Genomic DNA, 20880 nt, shown 5'->3' with positions numbered 1-20880 from the left:
AAAGGGCAAGAAGAAGGAACCAGGAAACTACAGGCCAGCCAGCCTCACTTCTGTCCCTGGAAAGGTGATGGAACTACTTGTTCTGGATGTCATCTCCAAGAAATTGGAAGAGAATAAGGTTATGAGGAGTGGTCAATATGGATTCACCAAGGGAAAATCATGCTCAACCAACCTGGTAGCCTTCTGTAATGTCATCACTGGCTGGGTAGATGCGGGGAGAGCAGTGAGTGTTGTGTACTTTGACTTCAGTAAGGCTTTTGACACTGTCTCCCACAACATCTTTGTAATGAAGCTTAGAAAGTGTGTGATAGATGAGTGGACAATGAGGTGGATTGAGAACTGGCTGAATGGCAGAGCTCAGAGGGTTTTGATTGGCAAGGCAGTCTGGTTGGAGGCTGGTAATTAGTGGTGTTCCCCAAGGGCTGCTTCTAGGTCTGGTCTTGTTCAACATCTTCATCAGTTATCTGGGTGAAGGGATAGAGTCCATCCTCAGCATGTTTGCTGATGATACAAAGCTGGGAGGAATGGCTGACATGCCAGAAGGTACTGCTGCTCTTCAACGAGACATAGACAGGCTAGAGAGTTGGGTGGAGGGGAACCTGTTGAGGTTCAACAAGACTAAGTGTAGAGTCTTCGCCTGGGGATGAATAATCATGTGCCTGACTTGCTGGAAAGGAGCACTGCAGAAAAGGATCTAGGTGCCCTGGTGGACAAGAGGCTGGCCGTGAGCCTGCAGTGTGCCCTTGTGACCAAGAAGGCCAATGGTGTCTTGGGTACACTAAAAAGAATGTGGTTGACATGTTGAGGGAGTTAAACCTCCCCCTCTACCCTGCCCTGATGAAGCCACATCTGGAGTACTGTGTCCAGTTCTGGATTCCCTAATTCAAAGAAAATTGGGATCATCTAGAGAGAGTCCAGTGGAGGGCCACAAAGATGATGAGGGGCCTGGAGCATCTTCTTTATGAGGAAACACTGAGAAACCTGAGTCTGTTCAGCCTGGAGAAGAGAAGGCTGAGTGGTGATCTCATCAATGTTTATAAGTATCTAAAGCATGGGAGTCAAATAGCTGGGGCCAGGCTCTTTTCAGTGGTGTGCAACTACAGGACAGGGGACAATTGGCACAAACTGGAATGCAGGAAGTTCCATACAAACACAAGGAAGAACTTCTTTGCTGTGAGGGTGATGGAGCACTGGAGCAGGGTGCCCAGGGAGACTGTGGAGTCTCCTTCTCTGGCGATATTCAAGACATGCCTGAACACTTTTCTTCTCTATCTACTGTAGGGAACGTGCTTTTAGCAGAGGGTTTGGACTTGATGATTTCCAGAGGTCCTCTCGAACCCCTATGATTGTACAGTCTCTTTCAGGAGGATCTGTCCCATGATCTTCCCAGGCACAGAGTAGAGGCTCACTGGTCTGTAGTTCCCTGGGTCTTCTTTCTCCTCTTAAAAATAGGCTGTCTGTCCAGTCACCAGGGACTTTGCTTGACAGCCACAACTTTTCAAATATGATGGAGAATGACTTGGCAACCACATCTGCCAGTTCCTTCAGGATTCCAGGATGCATGTTACTGGGCCTTGTAGACTTATACACATTCAGTTTTGTGAGGTGATATTGGACTTGCTCTTCTCTTACAGTGGGAGTGATTTTAATCCCCCAGTCCCACTTAGGGGCTCACAGATACAAGGTCAGGGAATGCAAGAGACAGGAGAATCCTGACTGCCAGTGAAGACTGAGGCAAAGAACTTGTTGAGTACCTCAGCCATCTCCATGTCTGTTATAGTTAGTTTTCCCTTCTCATTTATGAGAGGGGTTACACTCTCTTTGGCCAGCCTCTTCTGATAAATGTACCTGTAGAATCCCTTGTTATTTTTCACATCCCTTGCCAAATTCAGTTTCCTTCTTTGTCTTGGCTTTCCTGGTCCTTGCTCCGCATGTCTGGACAGCAACATGAATTCTTCCCAGACACCCATCCCTGCTTCCACTGCCTGTACGTGTTGTTCTTTCTCTCTCAGTTTGACCAGCAGGTCCTTGCTCAGCCATGCTGTTTTTTTGCCTTCTCTGCTTGTTTTCCTATGCTGGGGGACAGAGAGCTCTCGTGTTCTCAGAAGAGTATCCTTAAAGAGTTGCCAGCTCTGCTCTTCTCCTTTTTCTCTAAGGACAGCTTCCCAGGGGGTCTCATCTGGCAATTCCATAAACAGCTGGAATTTTGCTTTCCTGAAGTTCAGGGTCCTGACTTTGCTTTCTGGCTGGCCCATTTTCCTCAATATCACAAACTCAACCAGGCCATGGTTACTACAGCCCAAAGTGTCTCCAATCTTAACTTCTTTAATGAGCTCCCCTGTTTTAGAGATCAGCAGATCCAGTAACACTCCTCTTCTGGTTGGTTTGTCCAATCCTTGGACCAGTACGTTGCTCCCAACACACTCCAGGATCCTCTGGAATTGCTTGCAGCCTCCCATATTGCTCTTCCAGGAGACGTGTGGCTGTTTGAAATCCTCCATCAAGATAAGAGCCCACAAGAGCAACATTTCTTGTAATTGAGGCAAGAAGGCCTCATGTACAGCCTCCCTCTGATCAGGTGACCTGTAATAGGCCCCAGCCATCAGATGTCCCTTATTAGTCTGGTCCCTGATTTTCACCCATCCATCACCTGCGATTCTGTGATAACTGTGGAATTACCTCTATTATTAGATGCTATATGTTCCATACACTGGAAATAATTCAGTACTGTTTATCTGAAAAGTTGCCTATTCTGGACTTTGAGGAGGATCATTTCTATTTTTCTGTTAGGGAATTATGCACATACTGTAGTTGTTTCACACCTTTTCCTGTGGTTCCCTTATTCTCCTTTTGTTCAAGAGAGTTTAGAATCTATAGCCAAATGAGTCTTGGAGTCCTAAGATGTTCAAAGGAATGAATGTGCAGAGAAAGCAAAGCAATCTACGTTTTCATGCAGTTGCTAAATAATTTCCAGAACAATTATATCTGATATTTTCAACATAATGTAATTCTTACTTCTTCTCTCAGAAGAGTGCATATCATTGTTGTTATCACATTTAGTATGGTGTATCTTAGAGTATGTCCTGAGAAGCACAAGGGTGTGCAATATGATACTAACCTGAAATGAAGTTCTCTTGACAGCTGAAAATAGAACAAAGATATTTCCATCTGTAGCTTATCTTACTTCCAACGAGTATACATATCTAACATTTCTATATAAGTCAATTGTACTTCTTCCTTTTCAGTATATGAGACAGAGAGTTGTTTTCAATAATTAAGTATATCAATAAACGTCTTCATGGATACATGTTTGTCATATGGTCTGCTTCGTATTGAATCCTCAGGGGAAATAAACCACACAAAACCCATTCAAAATCGAACAATTTAGGATTTTAATTGTGTAATTAAACACATTTATATGTGAACATTTAAAAAATGCAAATACTTGAGCACAATCCAGTGTTTTCCACTGCCGTTATGTTAATATTGAAATTAACATAATATTTCATTTTAAAATAAAATTCACTAATGTGGCCAAGTGATTTTATTTCTTCAAAGTTATTTTTTTACAGAAAAACATTATTATTGTATTTTAATATAAAATTTACAAATATTAATGTATAACTGTTTTGAATAGAAAATTTGAATGTAAAGACAAATTTTAAAATAAATGCTTTGGACATGTTTTCCAACAGAAATTCTGCTTCCTTTTTTAAATGCTAGCTATAATATACAGACAGTTCTTCAAACAAAATGAAATTTTTATTGATCAGATCTTCTCCTTATGAATTTATAGCTTTTGTTTTAACTATCCTTTTCTAGGCACCGAGCTGTCAATCTCTTTCTTCAAGGATATGATAAATCTTGGATTGAAACAGAAGAACACTATTTTGAAGACAAACTGATAGAAGATTTAGCAGTATGTCTGGGTGCAAAGGGTTGTGGGAATGTTTTATGGAATAGCATTCATTTTGTATAATCATAAGTCTCTGAGGCATGTAAGAGGTCATCTGAGCTATCTCTATTCAAAAATGTGAGCTATAATCAAGACATTCTGACACATATTAAAAATCGCAAAAACGTGGAGATTACAGAATTTCCTTAGGCAATCTGCCTCAGGGCTTCAGTAACCCAATTATAAAATCTTTTGGCTGCGCCAGCTGCTGACATTGCCTTTCTTCACCTGCCCTGTGGAGAAGGGGAACAGTTTGTTCCCTTCTTTCTTTGCAGTTAGTTTTTATATTTTTGAAGACATTATAACCCCTGTTAAAGCCATTTGAGTCAGAAGGCTAGAACAAGAAACTAGAGGAGTCTTACTCAGTTGCTCAGGTGTAGACGTGAAAATGCTCACTGGGACTATCAGTACAGAAGAGTCCTATTGGATTGCTGGTCACGGAGATAAGGACTTTTCCCAGCAGTCAAGTGTTAGACTCAATGCTTGATAATCCCTGGGGTGATTTTCAGTACAAGCTTGTGTCCTCATCCTTTATAATAATCTCTCAGAAAGCTAATTTTTTTTATGAGGGCTGGATAAGAACTACGATAGGGAGTGATTGCGTTACGAATTTTTTTTCTGTCTCTGTCAGGACTAAGTCTTCTTACAGTGAGGGCCCCGGCTAATCTGGAAGGGGATAAAGGAAGAGCCTTGGATTGTGCTTGAAGTTGAAAGGCTTGGTGTTTCTGAACTGTTCAGATATTGAGTAGAAAACAGAAACAAGCCAGGGCTGAGACTGTAGCCAAGAATTCTCAACCTTTAGCTCTCTGTAGTCAGTAAACTACAAAGTACTATGCCTTAGTACATTAGTTCACAGTACTGAGAATTTTGGACTCTCTTTTCTGCTAAGAGGAAATAGTTTAAGAGAAGAAATGCAATGAAAACTCTCTCCTTCCTGACTTTTCCAGATTCAGACCATCCAGGCCTGTGGAGGGGGCATTTTCTGGATGTGGGAGATGAGTGTTTAAGTAAATGATTAGGCTAACACAGATTTGCTTCCTGAATCTTCTGTCTATAAGTCTTTTATGCAAAATTGGTAATATCTTTCCTGTATATGAAAAGAAAAAAGTATACGTGAGTGCTCTATTTGAGGAGTTTAATTCTGCTTGTTCTTAATTCTGATTCAACAGATCAAGACTCTAATGAAGCTAAGTTTTTAGAGTTTGAAATTAAAATCATAGGTAAAATTAAAAAATAATTTTGTTTACATTGGTTTTAGGAACATTTGAACTTATGTGCTAAGTCTGTTATAGGTTTGTTGGTAGGCATTACTGAACCGTAATGAATTGTGGAAACAATGTGTTTAATGGAAGTTTAATAATGAGATTTCATTAAAACTAACTCTTTTAGATCTTAACATTTATAAATGATCACTAAAACTTCCCCGACTTATTTTTTTTCTTATTTTAAGTTCACTTTAAACTTTTTAAATTTAAATAACTGTAGGGCAAATGTCTCGAAACACTAAAATTTGAGAAAGCTTATTTTCCCAGTAATGCCAGGAAATGCTTTAACTTAGTCATTGGTGAATTTTACCCTCCATTTAATTTGAATTAAATCTCTGGAAACTAACAACTTGCATGAAATATTAGCAGAGCTTTTGCCATTTGCTTAATCAATTTTGGTAAAATTAGAGAGGTTTTTTTTTTTATGATAACGTTATGGAATGCTGCCATTTAATTAAAAAGAAAGATTAGCATCCTAAATGAAATTGAAATAAAGAGCAGGAGAGCATCCCCCATAATGGTAAGATGTAATTACAATTTTGTTTTGCCTTGTTCAGATTTTGTTACTGATACTGAAAATATTGTCATGTGACGTGAACCTTCCATGCCCAGCATAGCTGTCTTCACCTCTAATAGAAGTAGGCTCGTTAGTGAAACAGTCATACTGCTTACATGTCAAGAAGTGAATTCTCAGTTGCAACTTATGTTTAGTAGAACTGAGAGGAAAATGAGGACTTCACAGACATGTATGAAGTGTAGTACACAAAGACATCTAAAAGCATTCACAGAGGAACATTTTTGAGGTGGCTTCTTGGCAGCAAACAATCCTTTTTCCTTATTCCTGTTATGTGGCAGATCCTTTCTTATTGATAATAGACGACATCTGGCATTATAATATTTATTTTTTACTTCTACAGTCATAACAATGCATGCAAGTCTTTTTATCTATATTGTCTTGTATACTGCTAGGTGAGAATGAGAAGAAGAGTAGGCGTAATTTATATAACTGATTTTATGTTACCGACAGGATGCTTTGTAAAAAAAAAAAAAAACTTTTGAAGCAATGAAAAACGTAATCTGAAATATCTTTTGGCAGAAGACAAGAAGTCAGAGGACAGAATTTGTGTAGATCCTTTTTAAAACATTGCTTCAGTGATTGCCATCGTGATATCTAGGAGAACATTTTCCTTCTAGAGGAAGCTAACTAGAGCTATCTAAACCAGAAAGCAAAATAAAGATGGGAAAAACCAAAACTTTGTACGTACATATAATTAACCGATTGATATAAAACATTTGTTATACATTAGTGATTTGTCACCATCTAAAATTCTGCATTATTGTTGTTGGTAGATGTAGCTCATTCTGGCTAAAGCTATTGATGAGCTTCAAGTTTGAATAATGTTCCTCAGGCAACATTATACATGGCGTAGCAATTCAAACAAAGGTTTCCTACTTGTCACTGATTAAGCTTGTTAACATAAAGAGAAACAGACTACTGTTTCAGAGTTTGGAAATGAAGGTTGATTTTTATGAAGTTGGACTTCCCAAGCTTTGCACATAGTGTAGCCTTCATGGTGTAGTTGCTTGAAACTTGTCTTCTCCTGATTAACCATGTCAAGATAAATGTATGCAAGCATTTAATGCTTAAGAAAGAGAAAAGTAGTTTTCACAGTAGATAATTTAATATACTTTTTTTTTTTCTTAATCTTTATGTTATTTTTTCCCTAAAGAAACCTGGGGAGGAACCACCAGAAGAGGACGAAAGTCTTAAAAGAGTGGATCCGTTACATCAACTTATTCTGCTATTCAGTCGAACAGCCTTAACTGAAAAATGGTAGGGATAGTGTGAAATACTATGCAGAGCATATGCATATTTTCAGATTACTTCTCTATATGAAGTTACCTATGTCTTTGTTTAAGTCAGATTGCGTAGTCTAGGCTGGAACATGTGAATATGTACACATGGTGAGTTTGAGTTACACTGAAACCTTTCTAGTCTGTGGTAGTATCTGTTTATTGATATCTGGATACTGTTTGTAGGTAGCTTTACTTTTCACTTTGTATTAGTTAATCAAATCCTCATTTTCCAAAAAGACTTTTGTAATTATGAGCATGGAAATACTTTTAAGTGATTTTTAAAGTGCTTAAAAATATTTTGGAGTACCAGTACTATTATTGCTCTAATCTTCATTCTTTTCCTATTCCTCTATTACCCAGCAAATTAGAGGAAGATTTTCTCTATATGGCTTATGCTGACATTATGGCAAAGGTAACTTTTTCATTACCTTTTACATCTTTTCTGTTTTAATAACATTAATGATGAAGATCAAGAGAAATTCTGTATTAAGTCAACTAAGCCTCTCTTGAGCTTGTTAGTAAATGTTTTCTTTTTGCATGTTATCAGAGTTGCCATGATGAAGAAGATGATGATGGTGAAGAAGAAGTGAAGAGCTTTGAAGTAAGATTATATTTCTGTCTCTTTGGTGTTTTTTCTCTTGTTGATGTTTGTTTTTTACTGTATTTTTTTTCTTATCATAATAGACATTTTTCATAGCTTCCAATTGACATTTATGTTTCTTGGTTCATGGCTTACTGCAGCTTATTATGGCAGTGAATGCATGTCAGAAACTGAATTGGCAAAACAAAAACAGAGGTACTGTCACAAAAAGAAGGTTTATATATGTAGCAGTTTAACACATCTTACATGTTTATTTGATTGACTTTAACTGTTTAGTTGCTGAAGAGAAATATTATGGTGTTTTATTCCAGAAGTCTGATAGTAACAGACTGTATCTTGCAAGGTATCAAGTTCTACTTCAGTTTTTACATGATCAAAATACTGAAATAACACAGTAGCAGAAACCATTTATATTCAGTGCTAGGAATTTATGCAGTATTTTTATTTTTGCATATACATTAGTACTTAATAAAAGATGAACTTTTTTTTTTTTACAAACACTGCTAAGTTTTTTCTTATATTGAAAATAGGAAAACTGTATTTATTGTGGATTAATATAGAGCTTTTAGTGCTATGCTCTGTAAGAGGAAACACAAATACATGAGTTTATTGCAACTGCAAGAGATGTCAGTCCTTGTTATGTGTGTGCTCTGTGTTCTGTCTCTCTTTTTCCACCAAGAAAATGAAAATCAAGAGAAATTTGTTATTCTGGAGGGAAGTGAGAGAGTTAGCTTGTGAAAACTTTGAGGATATATGATGACATTAAAAGCTGTCCTGTATTCGCTAATCAATTAATACTTGTATTTAGTATGTTTACTAAAGCACAGAAACAGGAAATGCATGATTTTATTATTTTTTAATATTTATAGATATACTGGTTTATCTGATATAAAACTATTTGTGCTACTTGGATTTTTGAAAAGGGATTTGGGGCATGCTTACTACCACTCTCGTTGTTTTGTACATATCAGGTGCTATGTATTTTTTCTAAACGCTGTATGAGATAGCACTGAATTGTTTAAGTATATATTCTCTGTTTTGCAGTATACAGAAGTTAGGAAAAATACCAATTCCTTTTAGTCCCTCAGAAATTGTAGACCAGCTGAATTACAAACTAAACTGTCTAATATATCATTTTCTGTTTTGTGATAAATAACTAAGTCTGATTCCAAATTTCCATGCTCCTTTTTTAAGGTTTTTTTTTTTTTTTTGGAAATGCAGTGTATGACATTATCATTGACTAAACAAAGAATATTTCTATAAGTTTTTGTCAATTTGGCCATGCATGCTTACTAGATATTTAAAAGATTTATGTTTATAAATGCAAAAGCGTAATAAATGGAAAGTCATTGAGTTGAATGAATAACATTACCAGTAAGGGTTTTACTAGTGCTCCTTATCTGAATTGTAATGAGCTTCTTGTTTAGTATTCAGGATTATCTTTTGAAAGATTATTCTTATGTTTTTTTACATTATTTTTTCCTGTATCTATGAAGCTTCTACTCAAATAATGCATTAGCTCTTCAAAAGACAATTTTGTGTATGTATTTGGTCAGTCACTTACCTGCAGAAAAAAAAATTTTGGACTTCTTTTTCTTATTGCTATTTCGCTTCTTGTCCTTGCCCTTCCTTAAGGTCACAGGATCCCAACGCAGCAAGGTAAAACAAAAAAAAATTTGTGTGTATTTGTCTGGGTCTAGTTTTGTGACTTTTAGGCCCAACATCTTGAATAAGTTCATCTAAAAGGTCTTGAAAACATTTCTAACGTTTTTTTTTCTAGCATGACATCTCTCCACCAACCCCTTCTTGTGCACAGAATCTTATTAAAGACACCAAGAATTATTTAGGAGAAATTCATACAAAAACACATTGCCATTTTGGGGAAAACTGAGTGTCATTTGGCTTGTTCATATTGTTTTATTTTTCTTGCTTTTTGTGCTTTAGTTATCTTCTTTCTGATTATAATTTAATTTGAATGATTTAACTGATATATATGACTCTGAAGGGAAAGTCCTCTGACAGGACTTCTCTATCTTAGCAGATACGCATTTATGATACAATAGCAGAATTGTTCATCCAGTATTTGTCACAGTGGTCTCATCATTTATATTGTAGTTTATGTATGGTTTAAATCATTTGGAGTAGATGGAAATCTTAGCCTTCAGTGTCAACATACTTGATAGAAGCTCCCTAACTATTCCATATCTGCAGTGATTCCTTGTTGTTCCATGCTTTCTCTAAAAACCTGGTGGCAATTAGTGTGAAATTTTGCAGTTGTAATTACTATAGTCACTCAGTTTCTTACCCAGTCTTACATGTCTCTCAATGAAAGTCTCACCACACATTTCTAAAAGATTGATCAGTAGCTTAAGCACCAACTTACCAGCATACTTCATGCAAGTAGAAGTCTCGGTTTCCATTGTTGAATCAAACTGCTTGCTGATAGTACTGCAAAGTTAATGTTTTGAGAAGAGCTATAGTGTGTGCGGTAGCTAAATTTTATTCTGAGGCTCTTAAATATAGTTATTTGTTCTGTGGCTAATGGAGGCTAGACTAAGTAGAGATTACTTTAGATGGGAGTGCACAGGTTTGCCTGCTGGTCAGGTTCCAAGCAGTGGTTTCAAAATTCAGTGCATATAGCAATATGGGGATGTAGACTTCTCCATTGAAAAGATCAAGATCATTGTGGTTTTGGATTTGCTAGCACTTATTAACATTCAGCTTGCAAAATAATTTTTTCCCATAGAACTTCAGAAAGAGAAGATATACTTCAAGATCAGTTTCATTCTTACTCCTTCAAAAGTTCACTCCGTTCTGTTACGCCTTCATACCTTAAAAGCATTAATCTGGAAGATGAATGTACTCACGCAGACTTGCAAAGAATTGTTTAAAAAGTATTCTAACTGCTACAAACGCATCATACATACTAAAAAAAAGCCCAAATGAAAGTATGTAGTCAGTCTAATAGTACAGACTTTTCTTTATTCCTTCTGCTGAGCTATTTAAACACCACTCATCTAGCACTTCACCTGTGTGGTTTCCATACACTAAATGCTATACGTTCCTTAAAAATTAGTCTGTTTTTCTGACTGATAAGTGTTTTCAAAGGGAAAAAGATACAAATAATTATTGCTTCCTTTATGCTTGACAGGAAATTGTTGTAAAGATGTGAGACCATATATGCCAAGTGTTTGTGTGCCTTTGTGTGTTTCTGTCTGTCTGCTTCCCTGTCTTGAAGTACAATGTTAAGTCTGTATTGGGTCCTGTCCTGTTCAGTATCTTTATTGATGACTTTGATGAAGGGATTGAGTGGACTCTCAGTAAGTTTGCAGATGACACCAAGTTGGCAGGAGGTGTCTATCTGCCTGGAGGTAGGAAGGCCCTATAGAGAGATCTGGACAGGCTGGATTTCTGGGCTGAGGCCAATGGGATGAAGTTCAACAAGACCAGGTGCCAAGCCCTGCACTTTGGCCACAACCTCAGGCAATGCTACAGGCTTGGGGAAGAGTGACTGGAAGACTGTGTAGAGGAAACAGACTTGAGTATTTGTTGACGCTTTTCTGAACATGAGCCAGCAGGGTGCCCAGGTGGCCAAGAAGTCCAATGGCATCCTGGCTTGTATCAGAAATAGTGTTTCCAGCAGGAGCAGGGAAGTGATCATCCCTCTGTACTCAACCATGGTGAGTCTGCATGTCGAGTACTGTGTTCGGTTTTGGGCCTCTCACTACAGGAAAGACACTGAGGCCCTGGAGCATGTTCAGAGAAAGGTAACAAAGCTGGTGAGGGTTCTGGAGTGCAAGGAGGAGTGAGGAGCAGCTGAGGGAACTGGGATTATTTATTCTGGAGGAGGCTCAGGGAGACCTTATTGCTCTCTACAACTCCCTAAAGGAAAATTGTGGTGAGGTGGAGATCAGCCTCTTCTCCCATGTAACTAGCAGTAGGACTAGAGGGAACGGCCTCAAGTCGCACCAGCAGTGATTGTTTGCATGTTAGGAAAAAATTCTCCAAAAGAGCCAGTGCTGGTATGGGCTGCCCAGGGAAGCGGTGGAATCCCTGACTCTGAAAGTGTTAAAGAAATGTTTAGATGTGGTACTGAGGGACATGGTTTAGTGGGAAATATTGGTGGTAGGTATATGGTTGGACTGGATGATCTTGGAGGTCTTTTCCAACCTTGGTGGTTCTATGATTCTATTTTATTCCGTGCTCTATATGCAAGACCTTTGGACAAGCTTAGAATGTGGTAGAAATGAGGAGTGCATTTTATCTGCAATTTTCATGCTCATGCTTCATGCAGTATAGTCTCATTTCTCTACAAATAATCTGTTACTGAATCACTGAGTGAGCATTAGGGAGGTTGGAATGTAAATAAACAGTAAAGTTGTCTGTGCTTCACAAAATCGCAGAATTGCAGGGGTTGGAAGGGACCTCAAGAGATCGAGTCCAACCCCCCTGCTAAAGCAGGTACCCTACAATAGGTCGCACAGGTAGGTGTCCAGATGGGTCAAGAATATCTCCCTAGAAGGAGAATCCGTAACCCCTCTGGGCAACCTGTTCCAGTGCTCTGTCACCCTTACCATAAAGAAGTTCTGCATGTTAGTATGGAACTTCCTATGTTCAAGTTTTAGGCCATTGCTCCTTGTCCTATCACTGCACACCACTGAGAAGAGCCTGGCCTCATCCTTTAGCCTCTCACCTCCCTTTAGATATTTATTAACATTTATCAGATCCCCCCTCAGTCTTCTTTTCCCCAGGCTGAACAAATCTGAATTACTCAGCCTTTCCTCATAAAGGAGGTGCTCCAGGCCCTTTGTCATCTTTGTGGCCCTCCGCTGGACTCCTTCTAGTAGATTCCTGTCTTCTTTGAACTGAGGAGCCCAGAACTGGACACAATATTCTAAATGTGCCCTCACCAGGGCACATTTAGAGTAGAGGGAGAGGATCACCTCCCTTGACCTGCTGGCCATGCTTCTTTAATGTACTCTATTGGCTTTCTTGGGCACAAGGGCACAACATGAATCTATCAGCATTCGACTGCTAACATTTTCTTTGAATTATCATATTTTCTCCTTGGTCTTTGCCTTTAAGTTAACTTTCTACCCCTCTGAACAGTTGCTCAAATGACTCCTTGTAGAATGAATGTCAGTGTCCTCCTTGATTCTGTCTGATAGGAAATTATTTCAAATCAAAGTGTTTCACTAGTTGAGTGCAAATTGATTTCTACATTTGAGTCACTAATTCTAGTGGTTTGCTTCATATTAGTGTGCTCTAAATATGTGACTCAAGAAAAAGGAATTAAACCTAGTTTATCTTTTCAAAATAAATTGGTTAATTCTATGAAGAAATGAGGGAGTAAGAGCTTAATCTCTGTTACTGCTAACAACTTTGTTTAGATTTTTGTAAAAAGGATATATTATTCTGTCACTTATCTCAGGCCCATAAATGATTTCAAACTTCAGTACTTAAAAGTAAAGCAAGCTCTTTATTGAGGATCTAGCCTACCAGTGATAATCACTATTACCCTTTGTCATAAAGCCTGCGTAAATTGAGTGGCCGTTTACAGTGTTACTACTATTTCTTTTGAAGAATGATATGATCAATATATCATTTCTTAGGAGTTAAACAATCCAGTGAATTTGTTTATCTTGTTTTTCCTACCCATAATGTCTAATGGAATTAATACAACTTTTCATTTACTGCTTTAATAATTCCAGAATCCTTATGAGTATAGTTTGCCAAACTCAACCTTTGAAGAGCTGAGAAAAGATATCCTGCTCTGCTAAAAGAAATAAAATGTGAAGTCAAATAAAAGGTCCATTTTAAGTACTTTAAGTACTTCGGAATTACACTCTGATTTCAGAAACTGATTTCAGTAAACAATATCCTCAGAAAAAAATACTCTAGTAATGAAAGTGGTGAGGATTTTGTTGTTGTTCTTATTGCTTTCATTTCTTCATTTCTTCTGATATGTTGCTGAATATCTTTTTTAACATTTGACTGTTAGCTAATGCAATCAAATTTAAATTTGTATTTAGAGCTATATTAAATCTTCCTTTGACTGTAGACAGGGAACTGCAAACTACCCTTAGGTTTCTTGAAAACCCAACAGTTAATTGCTTCCTGTGATGATTTTCTTAATAGGTAAAGGAGCCATTATTCTGAAACTTGCTAATGTTTAAAGAAACTATTTTTCTTTTTGCAACTGGTGGTTGGGTCGCCTCAAATAAACCTTTAGTTTGAGTTCTTACTAGAGAATTTCTGTAGAGGTAAGAAAGGTACAAGATGAAAGTCTTCATTCTGTGATTGCCTGCAGTCTCACTTAATTTTTGATGCACAGTCCAGAGTTATGAGAATCTTTGGTACCACAGAGGTGAATCAGATAAAATCATAAGTACAAAATTTTGTCAAGTGGTATTTGACAGCAGAGGTAGTAGCTACTCTTTATTAAATGATACTAAATGTTTTAGCATTTGATTTAGCACATAAAAATGATGGGTGAAGTTTATATGTGCAAACTCTTTCAGTGCTGTCATCCAGTAGATGATGATGCAGTGGTTAAACAAACCCACCTGGAATTTTTCTTTGAATGTGACAGCAAGAATCAAGATGAGTGAAATGGAAGCAGAGACCCTGCAGGATAATTTAGAAGTTCTTTTCACAGTCTTTCCACTGAGGAAGATGTCAGAGTGGGTCTCTCAATCTTGTAGCATTTACTTATTTCTCTGTTCTCTGAACTGTTTATATATTTCTCTACAGAATGGTATCCATATAAAGTTCAAATAAAACGGATTAAACTAGGGGACAAGGGACTACTTAAAGCATATTCTGAAGAGTTTCACATGCTGGCTGAGGAATGATGCCATTCACCACTGGGGTCAGATTGTTGAAGGAATGCTCTGCAGGTGGTTGTTCATGAAGGGGGACAAGCTAGGAAGTTGCTATAGCCAGGGTGAATGGCTTTTCTAAGACTTACACTTCAAAACGCAGATTTACACAGTGTCACTAGTTACCTAATATGCGACATTGTGTCTATCCACAACTACAGGATAAGTTATTTGTATATCTACTACAAAAGCACAAGCTTCTGTTTAGGTAAGATATGATGAGATTTTCCATGTTCTTGTCTTCTTTCTTAGATCATGATGTTGTTGATACTGTGCTATTTTTTATTTCCTGGACCTTCTTTCTTTTGTTTTCTTTCTCTGCTCCCCAGTCAATTGATTTCCATCAGTCACTTTTTTTTAATCATAGACTTTATGCAGAAAATATTTTCTTATATTTTCTTTCATCCAGTTAGAGAACTTGGGTCCACCTCTGGACAGCCAATCTTTCACCTGTCATATGCTCCTACTTATTTGCAGTGTTTGGATTCTCCACAATCTAGTTTCTAGTATCATTGACTTAGGATCAGTGCAATTAATACCTTCTTTATAAGGTCAGTTGTTTCTCAGTTTCTATCCTATGACTGCTTTGGGGTATAGGAATAACATAACCTCCAACTGGTTATGGGAAGTGTACTACAGAAGTCTCAAAGAGAATTTATTTACAAAGTGAATGATATGCTTGTGGTTTTCTTTGGGTTTCAGTTCAGGAGCACGTTGATAAATGATGATTTGTGGCTACTCATTAAGATAATTCATCATGTGCTCTGGCTGCTTTTGTCTTCTGTGTCTACCAGCATTGCTTCATGCTACAGCGTTTCAGCAGCATTGGTGCGGTACTTTCCAAGAGCACTCCCAGGCATGCCACAGGGTTCTGTGATTATTTTTGGTGCAGTAATTACATAATGATCTTGCCAAACCTGTTGCTCTCTGGAAGATATGGTGCTTCAGCTAAAGAATTTAAATCCACTCATAGTGAAATATTCTAAATATCCATTAATTTTGTGGGGTTTTTTTATTTTTAATTCTCATAGAGAGTTAAACAGCTTTTTCAGCTATTCCAAGTATGTCAAGTTTGTTGCCCACCGTTAAACAAGAAATAGTGGGATAGTTTGAAAGTAATGTATAGTTTCATAGCTATGATTAGTGTAAACAAACAAACAAAAAAACCTGGAAACTGAGAACACACAGATTTGGAAGTCCCCAAATACAATATTTTTCCTCTTTATGACTCATAACAATATTAGTTCCTATCTACCTGAATGGGAATTGATATGATGAGAGATATCATTATCGATAGAGCAAGAATATGGTAGCAGTAATGTATGAAAGAAAACTTAAGTTCATTGCAAGAAGGGAAAATATAATTGAATGACATGGTAAATATGATGACATCAGTAAAGATACTGCTGCAAGCTAAAATGGAGAAATTTTTACAAAAAGGAAATGTGTAGTGGGGGATTGTATGGAATATTTTTGCATTTATGAAGGTATTGAGTTGAGATAGAGTAGATCAAAGCATATGTTCACCTAGTAGTATTTAAAAAAAAAAAAACACTACAGGAATTCTACCAGAATTACTACATTCCAATTAAATAGATTTATTTTTGAAGAAATTTTAAAAAATGCTTATAGACTGCATGTATCTAGCAATATGGCAGTTAATTCATGAAGTTATCACTTTTAGTGATGGTGCTTAAAGAGCACTTTCAAATGTTTTCAAAAGTATTTACTGATGTTATATTAGTAGTATCAACTGATAGAAGGTTTAGAAATGTCTGGTATTGTGATATATCAGTATTCTTTAACTATGGGAAAAATATGTAGAGGAAGAAAGTACAACAGATGACAGAGAAATGGCTTTAGAATTGCAAAGAACAGTTTTACTAAAAATTCTCTTGAGATTATTTTGTCTTCTAGGAATTTAGTAATTTTCTTTTTAACTTATTCCTATATTTTGTCATCCTTACGTCAAAAAAATCCTTTTGATTTTCCCCAATTTGTGTTTTTGGCCTGTAGTTTCTCGCTGTTATTTAAAAAAAAAAAAAAAAAAAAAAGAAAGAAAGAAAGAAAAAAAGTTTGAATCTCTACTTCCAGAGTGTGATGAAAATGCTTCTTTGTCATGGAAACTTGCTGGAGGAAATCTGTAATGTGGGCATACATACATGGTCAGCTTTTTCCCATATAAATGGAAAACTCTCAAGAAACAATAGATTTGTTTTTTTATTATTTATTTATTTAAATTTCTGGTTAATTACTTCAAGTATTTCAGGTCATATGAAACATTTTTACTTACCGTTGTTATGATTTTAGCAAATTGCAGAAAATTCAAGCCACTAGCTAGTTATTTTGGTAGTTTTCTTGACGTTAACTGACAGGCACAATAAAGCACAAAAAACCAGTCTGTTATCACAGGTAACTATTAGCAATAAGTGTACCCTATAGAAAAATGGATAACCTGAGCAGCTAGCCGCTCTATTAATGTTGCATACCTTCTATTTTATGGATGACTCACTCAAAATCAGTGCTGGCATGTAGCAGAATTCATACCACTCTACTTTCCCAGCCTGACTCGCATGTCTATGTTTTAATGGTGCACAGAGAAAGCAACAGAGAAAAAGCATTGTCAAGCTGAAGAGGACAACATGCTACTTGGTGGGCCTTATCACCAAATGAATGATTATTTTCCGAAGAAATGATTGTTGACTCTTTTTTGAGGGTTCTTTTTTTGTTTGTTTTATTTTGTTTTGGTCTACTTTGGTTGCCTAAACAGCTTGATATCTCATGGAAAATGCCACCCTTCTGACTTCAAGTTCTTGGGCAGTACCTATTTGTTCTGCAGTGCTATTGCCAGAATTGTGCATACCTACTTTTTTAGTATGTAGATTACACAACTATATCCTTACTATACCCATTTTTAAGAACTTCTCAAAAATATCGTATAATCAAAGTAGTATAGCTGATGGTAGGCTTGTGAATAATAAATCTTGCAATGAAAGACAACTTGAAAGATTGTTGGGTCTAAAACAAAAAGTAACTATAAATAGGAAATAGGTTTTAAAAAGTAAACACTGATTGAAGCGAAGGAAAATATTTTATTGTAGGTGTATTGAACCTGTGATGTCCCAGTTTTCTGGTGGTGTGTGTGTGTGTGTGTGCGCACACATAGGTGCATACGTGTGTATGTTTCTGTTTTGTTTTTGTTGAACTCCCAGGAAGAGGTTTAAACATGAAGGCAAAACTTTCAAACTTTAGCATGGCTAAATACAAAGCAAAGCTGCCATAGTTTTTTTTTTTTCCTTTTTTGTGCCTCCATCTAGCTCAGTCACATAATTTAAGGAAAAAAGAAAGATACAATTTAACCATAGGAGAGCTAATAGTGTGAAAAAAAAAACCCTGATGAATTTTGTTTCCGCAGCACGATAATATCAAAGATTTAAGAAACAAATTTGCCAGCCTCGGCGAGAACTCTCTGGTAACAGCATAAATGTCTGTGTTGGTTTGCTTTTGAGTTGAAGGTTTCTTTTTCATTCATTTAAACACATTTCTCTTTTTCCCTCTTCTTTTTTTTAATTTATTATTCATACTCTATATATAGCAAGCCTTCATTTTTTAAACCTCTTCCATCTTCCAGTGTCTTTTTTTCTGTAACTTCGATGGAAAGTTTATGGCAGCAAAGCTGTCATTCTGGCTACTTCTGCTGCAGCTGTTCCTGCTTTTAGGTCATACATGTTTTGGGCGTTGTGTTTTTTGGACATGATACTGACTGATTGTGTCATGTTCCTTTTGAGTAAGCTTTCTACCACACCATCTGATGGACTCGCTGTCATAGGGCTCTATGCAACGTCCATTTTGCAACTTATACTGCTTAGTCATCCTCAATTCTCCAGCAGACTTCAATTAATTTTGTGAAACTTCAAATTCACCTGGAATTAACTGTGCCTTTATGTTTGCTCCTTATGCTCTTCTTTGTTTTTTTTTAGTAGTAGTTTAAATTATAAAGAATAAACTTCACCATTGCTCAAGCAGTGCCATGCAGTATTGTTTGTTGCCGCTATAGGATGTGAAATATAAAAGCACAGTACATTCTGTCAAATATTCTGTTGGTAGGGTGGGCAATCTGTATTGTGTTGTAATGAGGAGTTGTGAAAAAAAAATGTGAAATGCTTTGGTTACTCTGGTATTCAGCAAGAACTTGCAACTCAAGAGCCACATACTGAGCAGTATGAAGTTATAGTCCCTCTATAGAAGATTACTGAGTGTCAACTACTGCACAAAAGTGCAAGTTTTTATATATGCAGAATATATATAATGAATATGGGCTTTGAACTAACCTAATTATTTACAATTGAAATAACTCCTTTTCAGATAAACTACTAAAATCATATTAAAGAAAAATACCAAGGGAAGAATATTTCTTGAACATGTTAAATATCTGTTCGATAGCACTGTCTGTATTAAGTTGGTCCATGATGTTGCCATAGAGCCCATATACTAAGAGAAAACCAAAAACCTTTGGAGAACTGATAGTAACTAAAATCTACATCTTAAATGACTGGAATTTTTATTCAGGAAAAAGAAATGGAAAAGCAAAAACTTCTGTATCAGCAAGCCAGACTGCATGACCGGGGTGCTGCTGAGATGGTTCTTCAGACAATCAGTGCTAGTAAAGGTAATGTTTTTTGTTGATTTCATATTAAGACTTATTTCTGATGAACTTTGAAATTGCGATCTTTAAAAAGTGCTCACAAACGTATTAAGCTAGCTATCGTGAAAGAGAGATAGTATGTTTTACACGAGAAACAGAAATGTCCCTCCTGATCACTGCCATTTAAGTCAATGTATGGATAAGTTAATAGAACATTCTTGTTTTAAAGTGTGATCTAAAAGTATTTTTAATGTTTTTAAGGTGAGATGGGGCCAATGGTTGCAGCTACCCTAAAGCTAGGGATTGCCATCTTAAATGGAGGGAATTCTACTGTTCAGCAGGTACAGTATTCATCTATTTTCACTCCTTCTAGTCAGTACAGAACTTTATAACATGGTCCTTATTATTGTAATGAATTATGTGGTTAAAACTGTTTTCAAGTGCTCTTTATACTTTTAACGTCATCCCCAAAAGAAAACAGTTTGCAAAATAATACCTTGTTTTATTCTTTTCATCTATATACACAATTAATCTACAGAATGCACGACTAAAACAATTGTTTTACACTTTATCTGGAAGGGAGAAACTTTATGTTAAATTGTTATCTCCTGTGAAGAATTTTGTGAAATAATTTCTGGGGGGAGTTTGCCATTTTCTTGTAGCCAGGAGAGAAAAAATGTTGGTCTCAGTATTCACAAATAAATTTTTACACATCAGAAGTCCTTAGCTTACACGTTGGACAGTCTTTGTGATAAAAGCAGAGATTAATAATAATAAGAAGAAACTTGATTTGTTGATCTATGGTAACATAATGTAGTGAGCAGAGGGCAAGTCTCGTATTTCGACAGTATTCTGTACTGTTGAAGAGAAGTGCCTCATGCATACTACATTCAGCATTCTGCAGCAGTTGAAGATTCCTGAGCCTAGGTTTCAGACTTGCCAGTACTACATTGCTGTGGGGTGATTTCAAGGAATATGGGAAACTGGGAATAGTTAGGCTCCTCTGTTAACTAGCCATTGAAGAAGCTGAGGACAGCCAAAAAATGATATCCATTTCTAAGGCTATCATTTCCAGGAAGCTACCTGAAAGTACACAACTTATCTAGAGAAGAATCTACTTGAACTTTTGCCAGTTCTTTGTGTTGTCATGATATTAAATGACTTAGAAGAACTATAATGTGTACATAGTTATTTAATCTGAATTTATAATGCAACAATTTAGTTTTTTAAAATAAAAAAAAATGTTAGTTTTTAGTCAGAATGCAGGAAATGCAGGACACAGTTATGAATCTGGTAAATGTAATAATACTTGTAGTCTAAATTACATATATATAAAATAAAAGCATCAATAGTGTAGTAAGAATTGCTATTTTTCAGTTGCCTACTCATTTTCTCAGGTGTTATGTTCACCTTTCCAATTTTTCTTTGGGCCCTAGCATGAACTCCTCAGTCTTCCTTGGGAATGGTAGGGGCAGAGGAAGTCGTGGAAGCAATTTTGAAAAGTCATCATCATTTGGAGTTCTTTACTACAATTAGCTTGCTGTTGATGATGGTGTGGGTTCTTTTTCCACCATCTTGGATCTATGTAAGGTTGTGGTAACACGTTCTGTTAACAGTGCCCGATTTTTTCTTTTTTTTTCTTTTTGGAGTTTGCTTATTATCCTTTTTTCCTATTC

The 20880-nt window shown here is 36.6% G+C and overlaps 1 protein-coding gene across 7 annotated transcripts in view; it reads left to right on the top strand.

The window, feature by feature from the left end:
- Nucleotides 1–20880, top strand: part of RYR2 (ryanodine receptor 2) — a 364829-nt gene that overhangs the window by 303904 nt on the left and 40045 nt on the right. For all 7 annotated transcript variants that reach the window (XM_021391077.1, XM_021391074.1, XM_021391073.1 and 4 more), the window contains 6 exons: nt 3823–3919; nt 6951–7054; nt 7438–7489; nt 7625–7678; nt 19129–19228; nt 19466–19545. In XM_021391077.1, coding sequence (XP_021246752.1) covers nt 3823–3919; nt 6951–7054; nt 7438–7489; nt 7625–7678; nt 19129–19228; nt 19466–19545 — 487 coding nt within the window. The remainder of the gene's footprint in view (nt 1–3822; nt 3920–6950; nt 7055–7437; nt 7490–7624; nt 7679–19128; nt 19229–19465; nt 19546–20880) is intronic.

Source organism: Numida meleagris, chromosome 3 (assembly GCF_002078875.1).
Source record: "Numida meleagris isolate 19003 breed g44 Domestic line chromosome 3, NumMel1.0, whole genome shotgun sequence".
Taxonomy (NCBI): domain Eukaryota; kingdom Metazoa; phylum Chordata; class Aves; order Galliformes; family Numididae; genus Numida; species Numida meleagris.
The sequence above is the reverse complement of the archived record's forward strand: the minus strand, read 5'-3'. Positions and strand labels throughout refer to the sequence as shown.